Raw genomic sequence first — 17,134 nt, 5'->3', positions numbered from 1 at the left:
CGATTCCTACACTGACCACTACACTGACCTACCTGATTCCTACACTGACCTACCTGATTCCTACACTGACCACTACACTGACCTATTTAATTCCTACACTGACCACTACACTGACCTACCTGATTCCTCCAATGACCACTACACTGACCAACCTTATCCCTACACCGACCTACCTTATCCCTACACCGACCTACCTGATTCCTACACTGACCTACCTGATCCTTACACCTAATTCCTACACTGACCTACCTGATTCCTACACTGACCACTAAACTGACCTACCCGATTGCTACACTGACCTACCGTATCCCTACACTGACCTTCCTGATTCCTACACTGATCTACCTGATCCTTACACCTAATTCCTACACTATCCACTACACTAACCTACCTGATTCCTACACTACCTGATTCCTTTACTGACCACTACACTGACCTACCTGATTTCTGCACCCCCCCTCCACATGAACAGTGTAGATTGGATGATTTTGCTCAGCTCTCCATGATAATCTATCGGAGCAGGGCTCTCCACAACACCAGGTACTGTTCCCGACACTCAGCCGCTCCTCAGTATCCCCTGCCAAGAGCTTCTCCAATAGCCGCTGCACGCTCTTCACCGCCCCTCCCCTCCGCCGTTCTCACACACAGGCCACCCACACCAGAGGGATCATGGGGGACAGACTGGACTACAGGAGTTCCTGGGCATGGGGGGGGCAACAGCACATTTGGAGGAGCACAGTAATGATTTTGCGCCCCCCCCCCCTCCCCAAATGTTGCACCTGGGGCGAGAGTACCAGATCCACCCCCTCCATGCCACTGCAATACGGGGGCAAATCCGGGGACAGACTGGCTCTGAGGACAGTGTCCTCCATCCGGGGACTGTCCCCGGAAACCGGGGATGTCTGGTCACCCTGCCCTAGTAGTATATACTTGTGAGTTAGGGACTTTAGATTGTAAGGGGGGGTGGCGGTCCTGGGGGGAGTTCTGATCGGCCAACTTAGGTGCTCTTGATGAAGGTCATCTGCTGATCTGAGAACTGTACTGAGGACTTTTAATGGCAACTCTAATCACAGACGGTGTTACTCGCTGTGTCTCCGACTTTGTGGTGTCTCGCAGCAGTGACACCTGTGCCAAAATCAGAATATAGGGTCTTCTCCAGCCCCTCCCACTTCATGGTCCTCATCAGTCAGCTGACTTCTAGTCTCCGCCCCCCCCCCCCCCAGACAGCCCTGCTTTGCGGCCACGGAAATGGCTGGGAGAGCGGCGCAGGCTCTAGGAACAGCCCTGGATTCGGAAGACCCCTAACAAAGTGGAACTTAACCCCCGACGGGGTCGCTACCCACAGGTTGAGAACTGCTGCTCTAGAAGTTGCTAGGGGTTCCTTGAGCTATGGTCAAGTATGGAGCTATGGTGGGTGCCAACACCCACCTTTTCCTAGGCCAATGGGATTGCTTCTCCTTTTGGCCAATCAGGAAATGGGTCTCGGGACCCGCAACCCTAAATGACTGGGAGGAGAATCAGTGTGACAATAGCGAATATTCTTGCGCTATTGTCAATCAACTGGATGGGCTTGGGCGCAGTGCTCTGCGCCCCGAGCCCACCCCTTTTTGAAGCCTATTAGAGCTTCAGGCTCTAATCACATGCTTAAAAAAATAAAAATCTCATTGGAATCCATGCGTCCGGTACCCTGCATGTACATTAGGGAGCTGGACACATGGCCACTGGGCGTAAACGTATACATGGGAGATTAAGCCATTCGTTACTATTCAGCTGGGTGTACTATACCATCCAATTGGGTGTACATGGCAGCTGTGCCCCCCCCCCCCCCCCCATGCAATATTTCTCTACACCTGCTCTGAGAAATACAATAAATATCAGCAAGACTTCAAATCAGTTTACTGTATCAGATCAGGCAGTGATTGCGATTGGTTGCCAGAGGGTTCAGCATATCATTGCCACTTACTGACTGGTTGCTAGAGGTTACAGCACATGATTTCTTCTTGTTGATTGGTTGCTAGAGATTACTGTACAGTAATACTGCTCACTGATTGGTTGCTAGAGGTTACAGCACATCATCTCTTCACTGCAGAAGGGCGTGATATACATATGAATGCCGCGGCCTCAGTTATTTGCATATGAATCCCAAAGCTATTTACATATGAATGCTCCCAATATTTACATATGAATGACGGTTATTTACATGTAAACACAGGGCCTGCAGGTGAGTCACCTGTACGCAACAATAGGGCAGAGCTGGGCAGCATTAGTAGCAGCACTTCACACTGAGATATCAGGACACATCACAGGACTAAAACTTCAAGAGACAAGGGAATTTAAACTGGGATAGTTGGCAAGTATGAGGCAGCTTCTTTGGGCCCCGCAACAATGAGAGGGCCCAGGGCAGCTTCCCCTTTTGCCCTGCCTTAAAGACGGCCCTGGCAGAAATATGCCCACAGTTTACATCATATGGCCTCATGTGCCCTGTGTACACGAGGCCTAAAAAAGCCTGTCGATTTGTCCTCAAACCTTAACCCCTTCCCGACCGCCGCATTGAGATATACGTCGGCAGAATGGCACGTACATGCACATTGGCGTACCTGTACGTCCCTGCCTTCTAGCGGGTGGGGGGTCCTATCGGGACCCCCCCCCCCCCCCCCGCTACATGCGGCGGTCAGATTTCCTCGGGGAGCGATCCGGGACGACGGCGCGGCTATTCATTTATAGCCGCTCCGTCGCAATCGCTCCCCGGAGCTGAAGAACGGGGAGAGCCGTATGTAAACACGGCTTCCCCGTGCTTCACTGTGGCGCTGAATCGATCGAGTGATCCTTTATATAGGGAGACTCGATCGATGACGTCAGTCCTACAGCCACACCCCCCTACAGTTGTAAACACACACTAGGTGAACCCTAACTCCTACAGCGCCCCCTGTGGTTAACTCCCAAACTGCAACTGTCATTTTCACAGTAAACAATGCAATTTAAATGCATTTCTTGCTGTGAAAATGACAATGGTCCCAAAAATGTGTCAAAATTGTCCGCCATAATGTCGCAGTCACAAAAAAAAATCGCTGATCGCCGCCATTAGTAGTAAAAACAAAAGAATTAATAAAAATGCCATAAAACTATCCCCTATTTTGTAAACGCTATAAATTTTGCACAAACCAATCGATAAACGCTTATTGCGATTTTTTTTACCAAAAATAGGTAGAAGAATACGTATCGGCCTAAACTGAGGGGAAAAAAAATGTATATATGTTTTTGGGGGATATTTATTACAGCAAAAAGTAAAAAATATTGCATTTTCTTCAAAATTGTCGCTCTATTTTTGTTTATAGCGCAAAAAATAAAAACCGCAGAGGTAATCAAATACCACCAAAATAAATCTCTATTTGTGGGGAAAAAAAGGACGCCAATTTTGTTTGGGAGCCACGTCGCACGACCGCGCAATTGTCAGTTAAAGCGACGCAGTGCCGAATTGTAAAAACCCCTTGGGTCATGTAGCAGCATATTGGTCCGGTCCTTAAGTGGTTAAAAGAGAAGGCGGCATCCTTACCTGCCGAAACGGTTGGCGAAGTAGCCCACGGAGAGGGAGCCCACCATCCCCCCTACAGAGAATATGGCCACAGAGAGGGACCAGAGTGATATCAGGAGGCTTTCTGAAATATACTCGTTGTAGCGATGGACGTACGTCTCATTATAGAACGCCCTGATGATCTGGAAAAAAAGAAGCGGCAGTTGCATAGTTTAGTAAAAGTTACATTTAGTTACTTAGTTAGTCAGGTTGAAAAAATACACAAGTCCATCAAGTTCAACCAGAATTCAAAAGAATAAAAAAATACCCGGGAGAAGCCCTTCTCAATGTTTTTCTTTTACCCCAGAGGCAATCTTGAAATACGTTTTCTCTTATTGTCCATGGACGGACACAGCTCCTTAAATCTTGACAAGTGGGTTATGTTCCCTGTTTACAGGAGAGGACTAGTCCTCTCCTGTAAACAGGGAACATAACCCACTTGTCAAGATTCAAGGAGCTGTGTCCGTCCATGGACTCAGAGAAAAGGATTTTACAGTGAGTACAAAAAATCCTATTTTTTGGCCTTGGGGGAACCCTTGCTAGGACCTATTCTTTGGAGGTCAGTGGTAAAAATGTCCCCCTCTTACAGTGGCCTTTCAGGCAGCTAAAAAGACCAATGATGTCCTGCAGCTGGCTCTGCCAAGTGGCATTGGTCCCAGAATTTTGCAGGCAGTGCAGGGCCGATCCTAGGCAGGGTGCACGGGGTGCTTTGCACCCAGGCGCCTGCAGAGGTGGGGGCGCTGAAGTAGCAGAGTTCTCCCCTCCTTCCTTCTCTCCTCGTTTGTGTCCGTCCAGAACTAGTGTTCTGAGCATAGGTGTGTGTGTCCGTCCAGAACTGATGTGTCTCTGACCGTCTCCTGTACTATGTCTGTAGTCTCTGACCATCTCCTTTACTATGTCTGCAGTCTATGATCATCTCCTGTACTATGTCTGCAGTCTCTAACCGTCTCTTGTACTATGTCTGCAGTCTCTAACCGTCTCTTGTATTATGTCTGCAGTCTCTGATCATCTCCTGTAGTATGTCTGCAGTCTCTGACCATCTCCTGTACTATGTCTGCAGTCTCTGATCATCTGCTGTACTGTGTCTGCAGTCTCTGACAGTCTCCTGTACTATGTCTGTAGTCTCTGATCATCTCCTGTACTATGTCTGTAGTCTCTGACCGTCTCCTGTATCATGTCTGCAGTCTCTAACCGTCTCCTGTATCATGTCTGTAGTATGTCTGGGGGTCTTTCTAACAGACTCTCTAACAGAAGCCCCCTCTGTGTCCATCAGAGAGACTCCCCTCCAGGTCCCAATAAAGTACTCTGCTTCTCTTCCTGTATTTTGTTTATTATTAAGAGATCATGTAAGGATCCCAGGGTAATGAAGACTTTGTGGGGGAGCATCTCTGTGGTTGAGTTACTGCCATAGAAACATTTGTAAAGGGGAGGAGTTAGTAAAATGACCGCGCCCATGTGGGGGGCGCCAGAAATATTTCTGCACCCAGGCGCCTGTGACCCTAGGATCGGGCCCTGAGGCAGCGGCACCATCAGATGGGAGGTCAATCAGCCAGAGCTCAAGGGACCCTTAAGAACTTCTGGAGGAACCCTAAAGTTCCACAACTCCAGGAACCTCCCCCAACTACTCAGGAACCTCCCCCAACTACTAAGGAACCTCCCCCAACTACTAAGGAACCTCCCCCAACTACAAGAAACCTCTGACCTCTGTGCTTCCGAACAAGGGACCTCCCCCAACTACTAAGGAACCTCCCCCAACTACTAAGGAACCTCTCCAACTACTAAGGAACCTCCCCCAACTACTAAGGAACCTCCCCCAACTACAAGAAACATCTGACCTCTGTGCTTCCCAACAAGGAACCTCCCCCAACTACTAAGGAACCTCCCCCAACTACTAAGGAACCTCCCCCAACTACTAGTTCCAACTACTAAGGAACCTCCCCCAACTACTAAGGAACCTCTCCAACTACTAAGGAACCTCCCCCAACTACTAAGGAACCTCTCCAACTACTAAGGAACCTCCCCCAACTACTAAGGAACCTCCCCCAACTACAAGAAACCTCTGACCTCTGTGCTTCCGAACAAGGGACCTCCCCCAACTACTAAGGAACCTCCCCCAACTACTAAGGAACCTCCCCCAACTACAAGAAACTTTTGACCTCTGTGCTTCCCAACAAGGAACCTCCCCCAACTACTAGGAACCTCCCCCAACTACTAAGGAACCTCCCCAACTACTAAGAAACCTCCCCCAACTACTAAGGAACCTCCCCCAACTACTAAGAAACCTCCCCCAACTACAAGAAACGTCTGACCTCTGTGCTTCCCAACAAGGAACCTCCCCCAACTACTAGGAACCTCCCCCAACTACTAAGGAACCTCCCCCAACTACTAAGAAACCTCCCCCAACTACTAAGGAACCTCCCCCCAACTACTAAGGAACCTCCCCCAACTACTAAGAAACCTCCCCCAACTACTAAGGAACCTCCCCCCCAACTACTAAGGAACCTCCCCCAACTACTAAGAAACCTCCCCCAACTACTAAGGAACCTCCCCCCCCCAACTACTAAGGAACCTCCCCCAACTACTAAGAAACCTCCCCCAACTACAAGAAACGTCTGACCTCTGTGCTTCCCAACAAGGAACCTCCCCCAACTACTAAGGAACCTCCCCCAACTACTAAGAAACCTCCCCCAACTACAAGAAACGTCTGACCTCTGTGCTTCCCAACAAGGAACCTCCCCCAACTACTAAGGAACCTCCCCCAACTACTAAGGAACCTCCCCAACTACTAAGGAACCTCCCCTAACTACTAAGGAACCTCCCCCCAACTACTAAGGAACCTCCCCCAACTACTAAGAAACCTCCCCCAACTACTAAGGAACCTCCCCCCCAACTACTAAGGAACCTCCCCCAACTACTAAGAAACCTCCCCCAACTACTAAGGAACCCCCCCCAACTACTAAGGAACCTCCCCAACTACTAAGGAACCTCCCCCAACTACTAAGAAACCTCCCCCAACTACAAGAAACGTCTGACCTCTGTGCTTCCCAACAAGGAACCTCCCCCAACTACTAAGGAACCTCCCCCAACTACTAAGGAACCTCCCCAACTACTAAGGAACCTCCCCCAACTACTAAGGAACCTCCCCCAACTACTAAGGAACCTCCCCCAACTACTAAGGAACCTCCCCCAACTACTAAGGAACCTCCCCAACTACTAAGGAACCTCCCCCAACTACTAAGGAACCTCCCCCAACTACTAAGGAACCTCCCCCAACTACTAAGGAACCTCTCCAACTACTAAGGGGATCAAATACTTATTTTCCTACATTTCTCTGGAGTTTTGGTTGATCTTCTGTCTCTCTCATATAAAATACACCAATGATAGAATTATAGACCCTTCATGTCTATGTAAGTGGGGGAACTTATACAATCTGCAGGGGAGAAGATCGTTATCCCAGCCCCCTCCCCTCCCCCCCCGCTGTACATTTTATAACTAAATTCAAAGTTTTTTCTTTTTTTACTAAGATGATGAAACTTTGTTTCCCTTTAAGAAGAAGGAACGTTGCCATAAATCAGGGAGATGACGGGATAGAGAATCGGAATGTATTAGGACATGTTGGGGCGAGTTCCCCGGGGATATGTGCAGCTGAACACGTAGATGGGGGGGGGGGGGGTCAGTCTGTATGGATCTATAGTGCAGGATTCCTTTATTCCTTGCAAAGCTCAGCAAGTCATAGACGCCATATGTCCCTTCATTCAAGGACAAGTCTCAGGGATCCCTGGTGATCCTGCCAATCCCTCTTCTTTCCTATTAAAAACTGACCACGCTAAGCAGGAGAACACAGTGTGGTCAGTTCCCTAGAATATGTAAACCCGACATTCCCTACTCCTGATGTGTGTCTGCTGCCCCATGTACTGGTATGAGAAAGTCTCCTGTTCTCTTTGTATCGCTTCCTTTGTGTGAAATCCCCGGTGTTCCTGCCAATCCTTCTGCTTTTCTATTAAAATCTGACCGCACTAAGCAGGAGAACACAGTGTGGTCAGTTCTCTAGCAATGCTGGGAACCCAACCTGCTCTCCTCCAATGATCAGACCTGTCCTGACAACCCCCCTCTCCCTGCACAGCCATTCACTGGGAAGTTCTCACTTCAGCTTGTTCCATTAACCCCTTCCATACCGGGGGGGGGGGCACTTACGCACCTTCCTGCCCAGGACAGTTTTCAGCTTTCAGCGCTGTCACATTTTGAATGACAATTGCGCGGTCGTGCGACACTGCACCCAAAAATAGAGATTTCTTTTGGTGGTATTTGATCACCTCTGCCATTTTTATTTTTTGCACAACAACTAAAAAAAAGACAGAAAATTTTGAAAAAAATAAAGTCTTCATTTTTTTCTGTAATTTTTTTTTTTTTTTAAATAAGTAAGTTTCTTCTTCAATTACGGGCACTAATATGGCAGCAATGATGGGCACCATGAGGTGGCACTGATAGGCGGCGCTGGTATGCGGCACTGATGGGCACTCATAGGCGGCACTGATGGGCACTCATAGGCGGCACTGATGGGTACTTATGGGTGGTACAGATGGATACTGATAGGTGGGCACTGGGCACTGAGGGGTGGCACTGATGAACACTGAGGGGTGGCACTGATATACACTGAAGGGTAGCACTGATGGACACTAAGGAGTGGCACTGATGGACACTAAGGAGTGGCACTGATGGACACTGAGCGGTGACACTGATGGACACTGAGGAGTGGCACTGATGGACACTGAGGGGTGGCACTGATGGACACTGAGGGGTGGCACTGATGGACACTGAGGGGTGACACTGATGGACACTGAGGAGTGGCACTGATGGACACTGAGGGGTGGCACTGATGGACACTGAGGGGTGGCACTGATGGACACTGAGGGGTAGCACTGATGAACACTGAGGGGTGGCACTGATGGACACTGAGGGGTGGCACTGATGGACACTGAGGGGTGGCACTGATGGACACTGAGGTGTGGCACTGATGGCATTGCTGGGCATCACTTGTTTATCCCATATTGTGCCAGTCAGTGCCCATTTGTGGGCACTGATTGGCATCTATTCTCATTTTTTTTATGTTTTTTTTGCCCCCTTCCCTGGTGGTCCAGTGTGGGCATCCGAGGGGGGGCTGTGCGAACCCCCCCCCCTGTCAGGAGAGCCGCCGATCAGCTTTCCTCTACTTGGGTCTGTCAGATGCGAGTGAGAAAGTGCCGATCAACGGCTCTTCCTGTTTACATCGTGATCAGCCGTGATTGGGGCGGGGAGCCGGAGACATTCGGAAACACTCAGAGCTGCCCGGATGCACTCGGAGACAGCCGAACCGCACCGAGCACCGATGAGCTTGTGAAACTTGGTGCTGTTAGGCTGTCTCTGAGCCTTCTCCGAGTGCATCCGAGAGGCTCTGAGTGTTTCTGGATGTCTCCGGTGCCCCCCCCCCCACCTCTGGGTACATGCGGTACTGCATACACTAAGCAGTGCCACTGGAACGGATTATCTGAGTTGCAATTGATTCCTATGGGGAAACTGGCTTTGATATACAAGCGTTCTCCTGGAACGGATTATCTGAGTTTCAATTGATTCCTATGGGGAAACTGGCTTTGATATACAAGTGCTCCTGGAACGCATTATCTGAGTTTCAATTGATTCCTATGGGGAAACTGGCTTTGATATACAAGCGTTCTCCTGGAACAGATTATCTGAGTTTCAATTGATTCCTATGGGGAAACTGGCTTTGATATACAAGCGTTCTCCTGGAACGGATTATCTGAGTTGCAATTGATTCCTATGGGGAAACTGGCTTTGATATACAAGTGCTCCTGGAACGCATTATCTGAGTTTCAATTGATTCCTATGGGGAAACTGGCTTTGATATACAAGCGTTCTCCTGGAACAGATTATCTGAGTTTCAATTGATTCCTATGGGGAAACTGGCTTTGATATACAAGCGTTCTCCTGGAACAGATTATCTGAGTTGCAATTGATTCCTATGGGGAAACTGGCTTTGATATACAATCGTTCTCCTGGAACGCATTATCTGAGTTGCAATTGATTCCTATGGGGAAACTGGCTTTGATATACAAGTGCTCCTGGAACGGATTATCTGAGTTTCAATTGATTCCTATGGGGAAACTGGCTTTGATATACAAGCGTTCTCCTGGAACGGATTATCTGAGTTTCAATTGATTCCTATGGGGAAACTGGCTTTGATATACAAGTGCTCCTGGAACGGATTATCTGAGTTGCAATTGATTCCTTTGGGGAAACTGGCTTTGATATACAAGTGCTCCTGGAACGAATTATCTGAGTTTCATTTGATTCCTATGGGGAAACTGGCTTTGATATACAAGTGCTCCTGGAACGGATTATCTGAGTTGCAATTGATTCCTATGGGGAAACTGGCTTTGATATACAAGCGTTCTCCTGGAACGGATTATCTGAGTTTCAATTGATTCCTATGGGGAAACTGGCTTTGATATACAAGTGCTCCTGGAACGGATTATCTGAGTTTCAATTGATTCCTATGGGGAAACTGGCTTTGATATACAAGCGTTCTCCTGGAACGGATTATCTGAGTTTCAATTGATTCCTATGGGGAAACTGGCTTTGATATACAAGTGCTCCTGGAACGCATTATCTGAGTTTCAATTGATTCCTATGGGGAAACTGGCTTTGATATACAAGCGTTCTCCTGGAACAGATTATCTGAGTTTCAATTGATTCCTATGGGGAAACTGGCTTTGATATACAAGCGTTCTCCTGGAACGGATTATCTGAGTTTCAATTGATTCCTATGGGGAAACTGGCTTTGATATACAAGTGCTCCTGGAACGCATTATCTGAGTTTCAATTGATTCCTATGGGGAAACTGGCTTTGATATACAAGCGTTCTCCTGGAACAGATTATCTGAGTTTCAATTGATTCCTATGGGGAAACTGGCTTTGATATACAAGCGTTCTCCTGGAACGGATTATCTGAGTTTCAATTGATTCCTATGGGGAAACTGGCTTTGATATACAAGTGCTCCTGGAACGCATTATCTGAGTTTCAATTGATTCCTATGGGGAAACTGGCTTTGATATACAAGCGTTCTCCTGGAACAGATTATCTGAGTTTCAATTGATTCCTATGGGGAAACTATAAAAAAATGTGGGGAAAAAAATTGCGCTAGTTAGAGAAATTTAGACCATGTAGCAGCCAGCACACAAACAAACAAAGTCAAGTATAAACAGAAAACAATAAGTGCAGCGAAATGGGGAAACTGGCTTTGATATACAAGTGCCACTGGAACAGATTATCTGAGTTGCAATTGATTCCTATGGGGAAACTCGCTTTGATATACAAGTGCTTTGGATAACAAGCATTCTCCTGGAACGGATTAATCCGAGGTTCCACTGTAGAAGAAGGAAGGAAAATTCAGAAATCATCACCTTTTCAGGGGCATTGATCACTCCGGTGTTGTACCCGTACTGCAGGGAGCCGATGGTCGCCACCAAGACCGGGGTGACCAGCGAGCAGGTGAGCCTGCCCTGCAGAGAGAGAGAAGAGACAAGACATTTAGGAGTTTATTTATACTTTAAAAAAACAAGCCAACGTACAAATGTCTCAGCGTTCGCACAGCCGTCCGATGAAACCCCAAAATGCGTCTAATTTATAGATTTCCTATGATTGTCAGCGCCATCTAGTGGCCACAATGCGGTATTTTCCTGATTTTACGTCAGTCGGGGGGAAATACTGCATTGTGACCACTAGATGGCGCTGACAGTCATAGAAAAATCCACGTATTAGACACGTTTTCAGGATTATTTGAGGTCTGTACAAATGCTCAAGATTTTTATTTTTTTATAAAATATAAATAATAATAATAAATAAACAGCTATACCTACCGCAAGAGAAGCCAAGAAGGAGCAACATTCCCATCATTTCTACTTCCAATAAACTTTGGGCTGGATTCAAGAAGCAATTGCGCCTGTGTAACCATAGGTTACACAGCGCAATTGCTTACTTGCCCCGGCGTAACGAATGCTCCTGATTCAGGAACCTCGTTACGCCGACTGCAGCCTAAGATATGCGCAGCATAAGGCTCTTATGCCACGCATATCTTAGGCTGCATTCTTGCGATGACCGCTAGGTGGCATTCCCGTTGTGCTCAGCGTATAGTATGCAAATTGCATACTAACGCCGATTCACAACGTTGCGCGAGCCCTGCGTACGCAGTTTACGTCATTTCCGTACGGCGGTTTTTGCGTAAGGCTGCCCCTGCTATTAGCAGGGGCAGCCAATGTTAAGTATACCCGTCGTTCCCGCGTCGCGAAATTTGAAATTTACGTAGTTTGCGTAAGTGAATGGCGCTGGACGCCATTCACGTTCACTTTGAAGCAAATGACATCCTTGCGACGTCATTTGCCGCAATGCACGTCGGGAAAGTTTCCCGACGGAGCATGCGCTCTACGATCGGCGCGGGAACGCGCCTAATTTAAATGATTCCCGCCCCCTACGGGCATTTTGCCGGCGCGCCCACGCAATTTATGGAGCTAATGCTCCGTGAATCAAGGGCAGCGCAGCAAATTTGCGGGGGAGCAGGGCAAAAACGGTGCCCTGCGCCTCCGTAAAAAATGCGCAATTCTACCTGAATGCAGCCCTTTGTTTTTCGGACTCCAAAGACATGCTGGGAGGCTAACTGGCTCCTGTCTAAAGTGGCCCTAACGAGTCACATGACACCGGGGGGGGGGAGGGAAAATGTCTAATTGGGCACAATCTGGACATTTTCACTTAGGGGTGTCCTGACTTTTGTTGCCAGCTGTGTGTTGTGTTATTTTGAGGGGAGGGGAACTGTACCCCGTTATACAAGCTGTACACTCACTACACAACATTGGAGATACTATGGGGCAGATTCTCGTAGATCGCCGCATCTCTGCGGCGGCGTAACGTATCTCGTTTTACGTTACGCCGCCGCAAGTTTTACGGGCAAGTGCTTAATTCACAAAGCACTTGCCTGTGTAGTTGCGGCGGCGTAGCGTAAATCCCCCCCCCTAATTCAAATTAGGCGGGTGGGGCGAGGAGCATTTAAATTAGGCGCGTTCTCGCGCCGAACCTAATGCGCATGCGCCGTCCCTGAAAATTTCCCGACGTGCATTGCGCTAAATGACGTCGCAAGGACGTCATTGGTTTTCGAACGTGAACGTAAATGGCGTCCAGCCCCATTCACGGACGACTTACGCAAAAACTACGTAAATTTATAAATTTCGACGCGGGAACGACGGCCATGCTTGACGTTGGTTGCCCCTCATATAGCAGGGGCAGCTTTACGCGTCGCAAATCTAACGTGAACGTCGTAACTTCACTGCGTCGACCGCGCGTACGTTCGGGAATTCGCGTATTTTGCTAATTTGCATAGACGACGGGGAAAACGACGGAGGCGACACCTAGAGGTGAAAAAAAAAATTGCATTTAAGATCCGACAGCGTAAGAGACTTACGCCTGGCGGATCTAATGGATATCTATGCGTAACGTACGTCGCATAGATACGACGGCCCAGATTAGGACTTACGACGGCGCACATTGCGTTGCGCCGTCGTAAGCCCTTTGAGAATCTGGGCCAAAGTGTCATTTCTTCAGTGTTGTCACATGAAAAGATTCAAGAAATGTGACTGAGGGGTGTACTTACTTTTGTGAGATACGGTGTATATGAATGTGAATTAGAGACCTTAGATTGTAAGCTCCTCGAGGGCGGGGACTGATGTGAACGTATACACTATATTACCAAAAGTATTGGGACGCCGGCCTTTACACGCACAGGAACATTAACGGCATCCCAGTCTTAGTCCGTAGGGTTCAATATTGAGTTGGCCCCGCCCCTTTGCAGCTATAACACCTTCACCTCTTCTGGGAAGGCCGTCCACAAGGTTTAGGAGGGTGTCTCTGGCAGGGCTCGACAAACCCCGGGCGCCAGGTCGCAATTGCGACTAGTGACCTGGTGCCTGGGGTGGCACAGCTGGGGTACCCTGTCTCCGTGCACAAAATCCCCCCCCCCGGTGGTCGCGTCGGGCTGCCCCGGCCGGTAATGGAGGCCGCGGCTTTGCGGCCTTCTGCAGTCCTATGGTTCCTTTTGGAATCTGGCGCCCTCTCGTGGTGGCCGTTGGTATGACAAGACAACCGGCAATGCTAATGGAGCTTCCCCTGTCTGTTTCCATCTCCTTCCCTTTACTTAGAAGTTAGAACCCCCAAATATTTTTTTTTTTTTTATTCTAACCTCCTTGAGAATAAAATGGCGGTCGTTGCAATACTTTCTGTCGCACCGTATTTGCGCATCGGTCTTACAAGCGCACTTTTTTGGGGGGAATGTTTTAACCACTTCCATACTGGGCACTTAAACACGCTCCTGACCAGACCAAATTGCAAATTATTAATTTTTCTTCATAAATTTTGGCCACAATTTATACTGCTACCCGTCTTTGATAAAAATAACCCAAAGTTTTTGGAAATTATTTGGTCTGTGTGAAAGTTTTAGAGTCTACAAGCTACAGTGCAAATCATAAAAAAATATCACATATGATCACACCTGATGTACTGAAGGCCGATCTCATTTCTTGAGACCCTAACAAGCCAGGAAAGTACAAATGCTCACAGATGGCACTGAGATGGGTACTGATGAGATGGGTACTGATGTGCATCGATGAGGCCTGTGTACTGGTGGACACAGGTGGGCACTGATGAGGCGGCACAGATGGCACTAATGAGGCGGCACAGATGGCACCAATGAGGCGGCACAGATGGCACCAATGAGGTGGCACAGATGGCACTAATGAGGTGGCACAGATGGCACTAATGAGGCGACACAGATGGCACTGAGATGGGTACTGATGAGATGGGTACTGATGTTCACTGATTGACTGCGGCACAGGTGGGCACTGATGAGATGGCACAGGTGGGCACTGATGAGGTGGCACAGGTGGGCACTGATGAGGTGGCACAGGTGGGCACTGATTGCAGATGTGCACTGAGGTGGCAGATGGGCACTGGGCACAGGTGGTACTGGTGGGCACGGTGGTACTGATGGGCACGGTGGTACTGGTGGGCACGATGGTACTGGTGGGTGCACGGTGGTCATGGTGGTACTGGTGGGCACAGGTGGTACTGGTGGGCACGGTGGTACTGGTAGACACACAGTGGTACTGGTGGGCACACGGTGGTACTGGGGGGCACTGTGGTACTGGTGGGCACAGGTGGTACTGGCGGGCACGGTGGTACTGGTGGACACACAGTGGTACTGGTGGGCACATGGTGGTACTGGTGGGCACACGGTGGTACTGGGGGCACTGTGGTACTGGGGGCACTGTGGTACTGGTGGGCACTTTGGTACTGGGGGGCACTGTGGTACTGGTGGGCACTTTGGTACTGGGGGGCACTGTGGTACTGGGGGGCACTGTGGTACTGGTAGGCACTTTGGTACTGGGGGGCACTGTGGTACTGGTGGGCACTTTGGTACTGGGGGGCACTGATTGGTCACTTTTTTTTTTTCCAAATCGCTGGTTACTTACAGTTAGCTCTCCCCTCCTCACACGCGGTGTCTGTGTGAGGAGGGGAGAGTCGGCAATGAGAGATGATCTAATATGTTTACATATGAGATCATCTCTCATTGGCCGCACAGATCGCGCTGTAAATAGCCGCTGTGATTGGCTATTTACCGCGATCTGTGTTTGGCTGTGTCCAGGGGACACGGCCAGCACAGCAGTTCCCCGCTGCGCACTCAGGAGCGCGCGCGGGGAACGAGCAAAGGGGCGGCCGTAAAAAGACAACCTGTTAGAGAAGTAGAGCCGCGCTGCGGCCGTACAAAGTCGTACGCCCGTCAGCTAGTGGTTAATTAAAAAATACGACGACGTAAAGTTATCCCAATTTATTGTTATACTGTAAAAGATAATGTTACGCCGAGTAAATTGATACTCAACATGTCACGCTTCAAAATTGCGCTCCGCTCGTGGAATGGCGAGAAACTTTTACCCTAAAAAATCTCCATAGGGGATGTTTAAAAATTTCTACAGGTTGCATGTGTAGAGTTCTAGGGCTAGAATTATTGCTCTCGCTCTACCGATCGTGGCGACACCTTACAAGGTGTTCTATCGGGTTGAGGTCAGGACTCTGTGCAGGCCAGTCAAGTTCCTCCACCCCCAAACTCCCTCATCCATGTCTTTATGAGGGGCACTGATAGGCTGTACTGATGGGCACCAATGAGGAGGCACTTATGGGCACTGTTTAGGTGGCACTGATGAGGAGGCACGAATATGCTGCACTTATGGGTATTGATAGGTGGCACTGATGAGCACTGATAGGCGGCACTGATGGGCACTGGGCACAGATAGGCAGCATTGATGGGCAGCAGTGATGAGCATTGATGGGCAGCACTAATAGCCTGGCATCACTTGTGGGCACTGATTGCTGGCACTTTTAAGCACAGATTGGTGGCAATTGGGGGCACTGGTTGACACTGATTGCTGCCACATTTGGGCACAGATTGGTGGCAATTGTGGGCACAGGTTGGCACTGATTGCTGCCACATTTGGGCACAGATTGGTGGCAATTGGGGGCACTGGTTGGCACTGATTGCTGGCACATTTGGGCACAGATTGGTGACAGTTGTGGGCACTGGTTGGCACTGATTGCTGGCACATTTGGGCACAGATAGATTGGTGGCAATTGGGGGCACTGGTTGGCACTGATTGCTGGCACATTTGGGCACAGATTGCTGGAAATTGTGGGCACAGGTTGGCACTGATTGCTGGCACATTTGGGCACAGATTGGTGGCAGTTGTGGCACTGTTTGGCACTGATTGCTGGCACATTTGGGCACAGATTGGTGGCAATTGTGGGCACAGGTTGGCACTGATTGCTGGCACATTTGGGCACAGATTGGTGGCAGTTGTGGCACTGGTTGGCACTGATTGCTGGCACATTTGGGCACAGATTGGTGGCAATTGTGGGCACAGGTTGGCACTGATTGCTGGCACATTTGGGCACAGATTGGTGGCAGTTGTGGCACTGGTTGGCACTGACTGCTGGCACATTTGGGCACAGATTGGTGGCAGTTGTTGGCACTGATTGCTGGCACATTTGGGTACAGATTTGTGGCAGTTGTGGCACTGGTTGGCACTGATTGCTGGCACTTTTGGGCACAGATTGGTGGCAATTGTGGGCACAGGTTGGCACTGATTGCTGGCAGTGTTGGGCACTTAATTGTAATCATGGTCCTGATTACGTACCTTGCTGCCCCCCCTGTGAGGAGATGTCGCTGATCGGCTCTCCTTTCCTCGCACAGCCGATCACACGGTTAAAGAGCCAACGGGCGCACACGAGAGCGGTCGTTCAGGGACGGCCATCATATGATGTCCACCCACAACGAGAGCCGTCATTTGACGGTGGGCGGGCGGCAAGTGGTTAAAAAGCATAAACAATGCAAAATGCATGAAAAACGCACGAAAAAGGCGATGTGTTTAACCACTTCCCGCCCGGCCTATAGCCGATTTACGTCCGGGAAGTGG

The 17,134-nt window shown here is 49.2% G+C and overlaps 1 protein-coding gene across 1 annotated transcript in view; it reads right to left on the bottom strand.

Annotated features, from left to right (window-relative positions):
- Positions 1-17,134, bottom strand: part of LOC120946638 (solute carrier family 2, facilitated glucose transporter member 3-like) — a 46,657-nt gene that overhangs the window by 21,842 nt on the left and 7,681 nt on the right. Inside the window, exons 2-3 of the mRNA XM_040361223.1 lie at positions 11,030-11,128; positions 3,554-3,714 (exon numbers count right to left, since the gene is read on the bottom strand). Coding sequence (XP_040217157.1) covers positions 3,554-3,714; positions 11,030-11,128 — 260 coding nt within the window. The remainder of the gene's footprint in view (positions 1-3,553; positions 3,715-11,029; positions 11,129-17,134) is intronic.

This window comes from Rana temporaria, chromosome 8 (genome assembly GCF_905171775.1).
Source record: "Rana temporaria chromosome 8, aRanTem1.1, whole genome shotgun sequence".
Lineage (NCBI taxonomy): Eukaryota > Metazoa > Chordata > Amphibia > Anura > Ranidae > Rana > Rana temporaria.
Note: the sequence above shows the minus strand (reverse complement) of the source record. Positions and strands in the feature narration are given on the sequence as shown.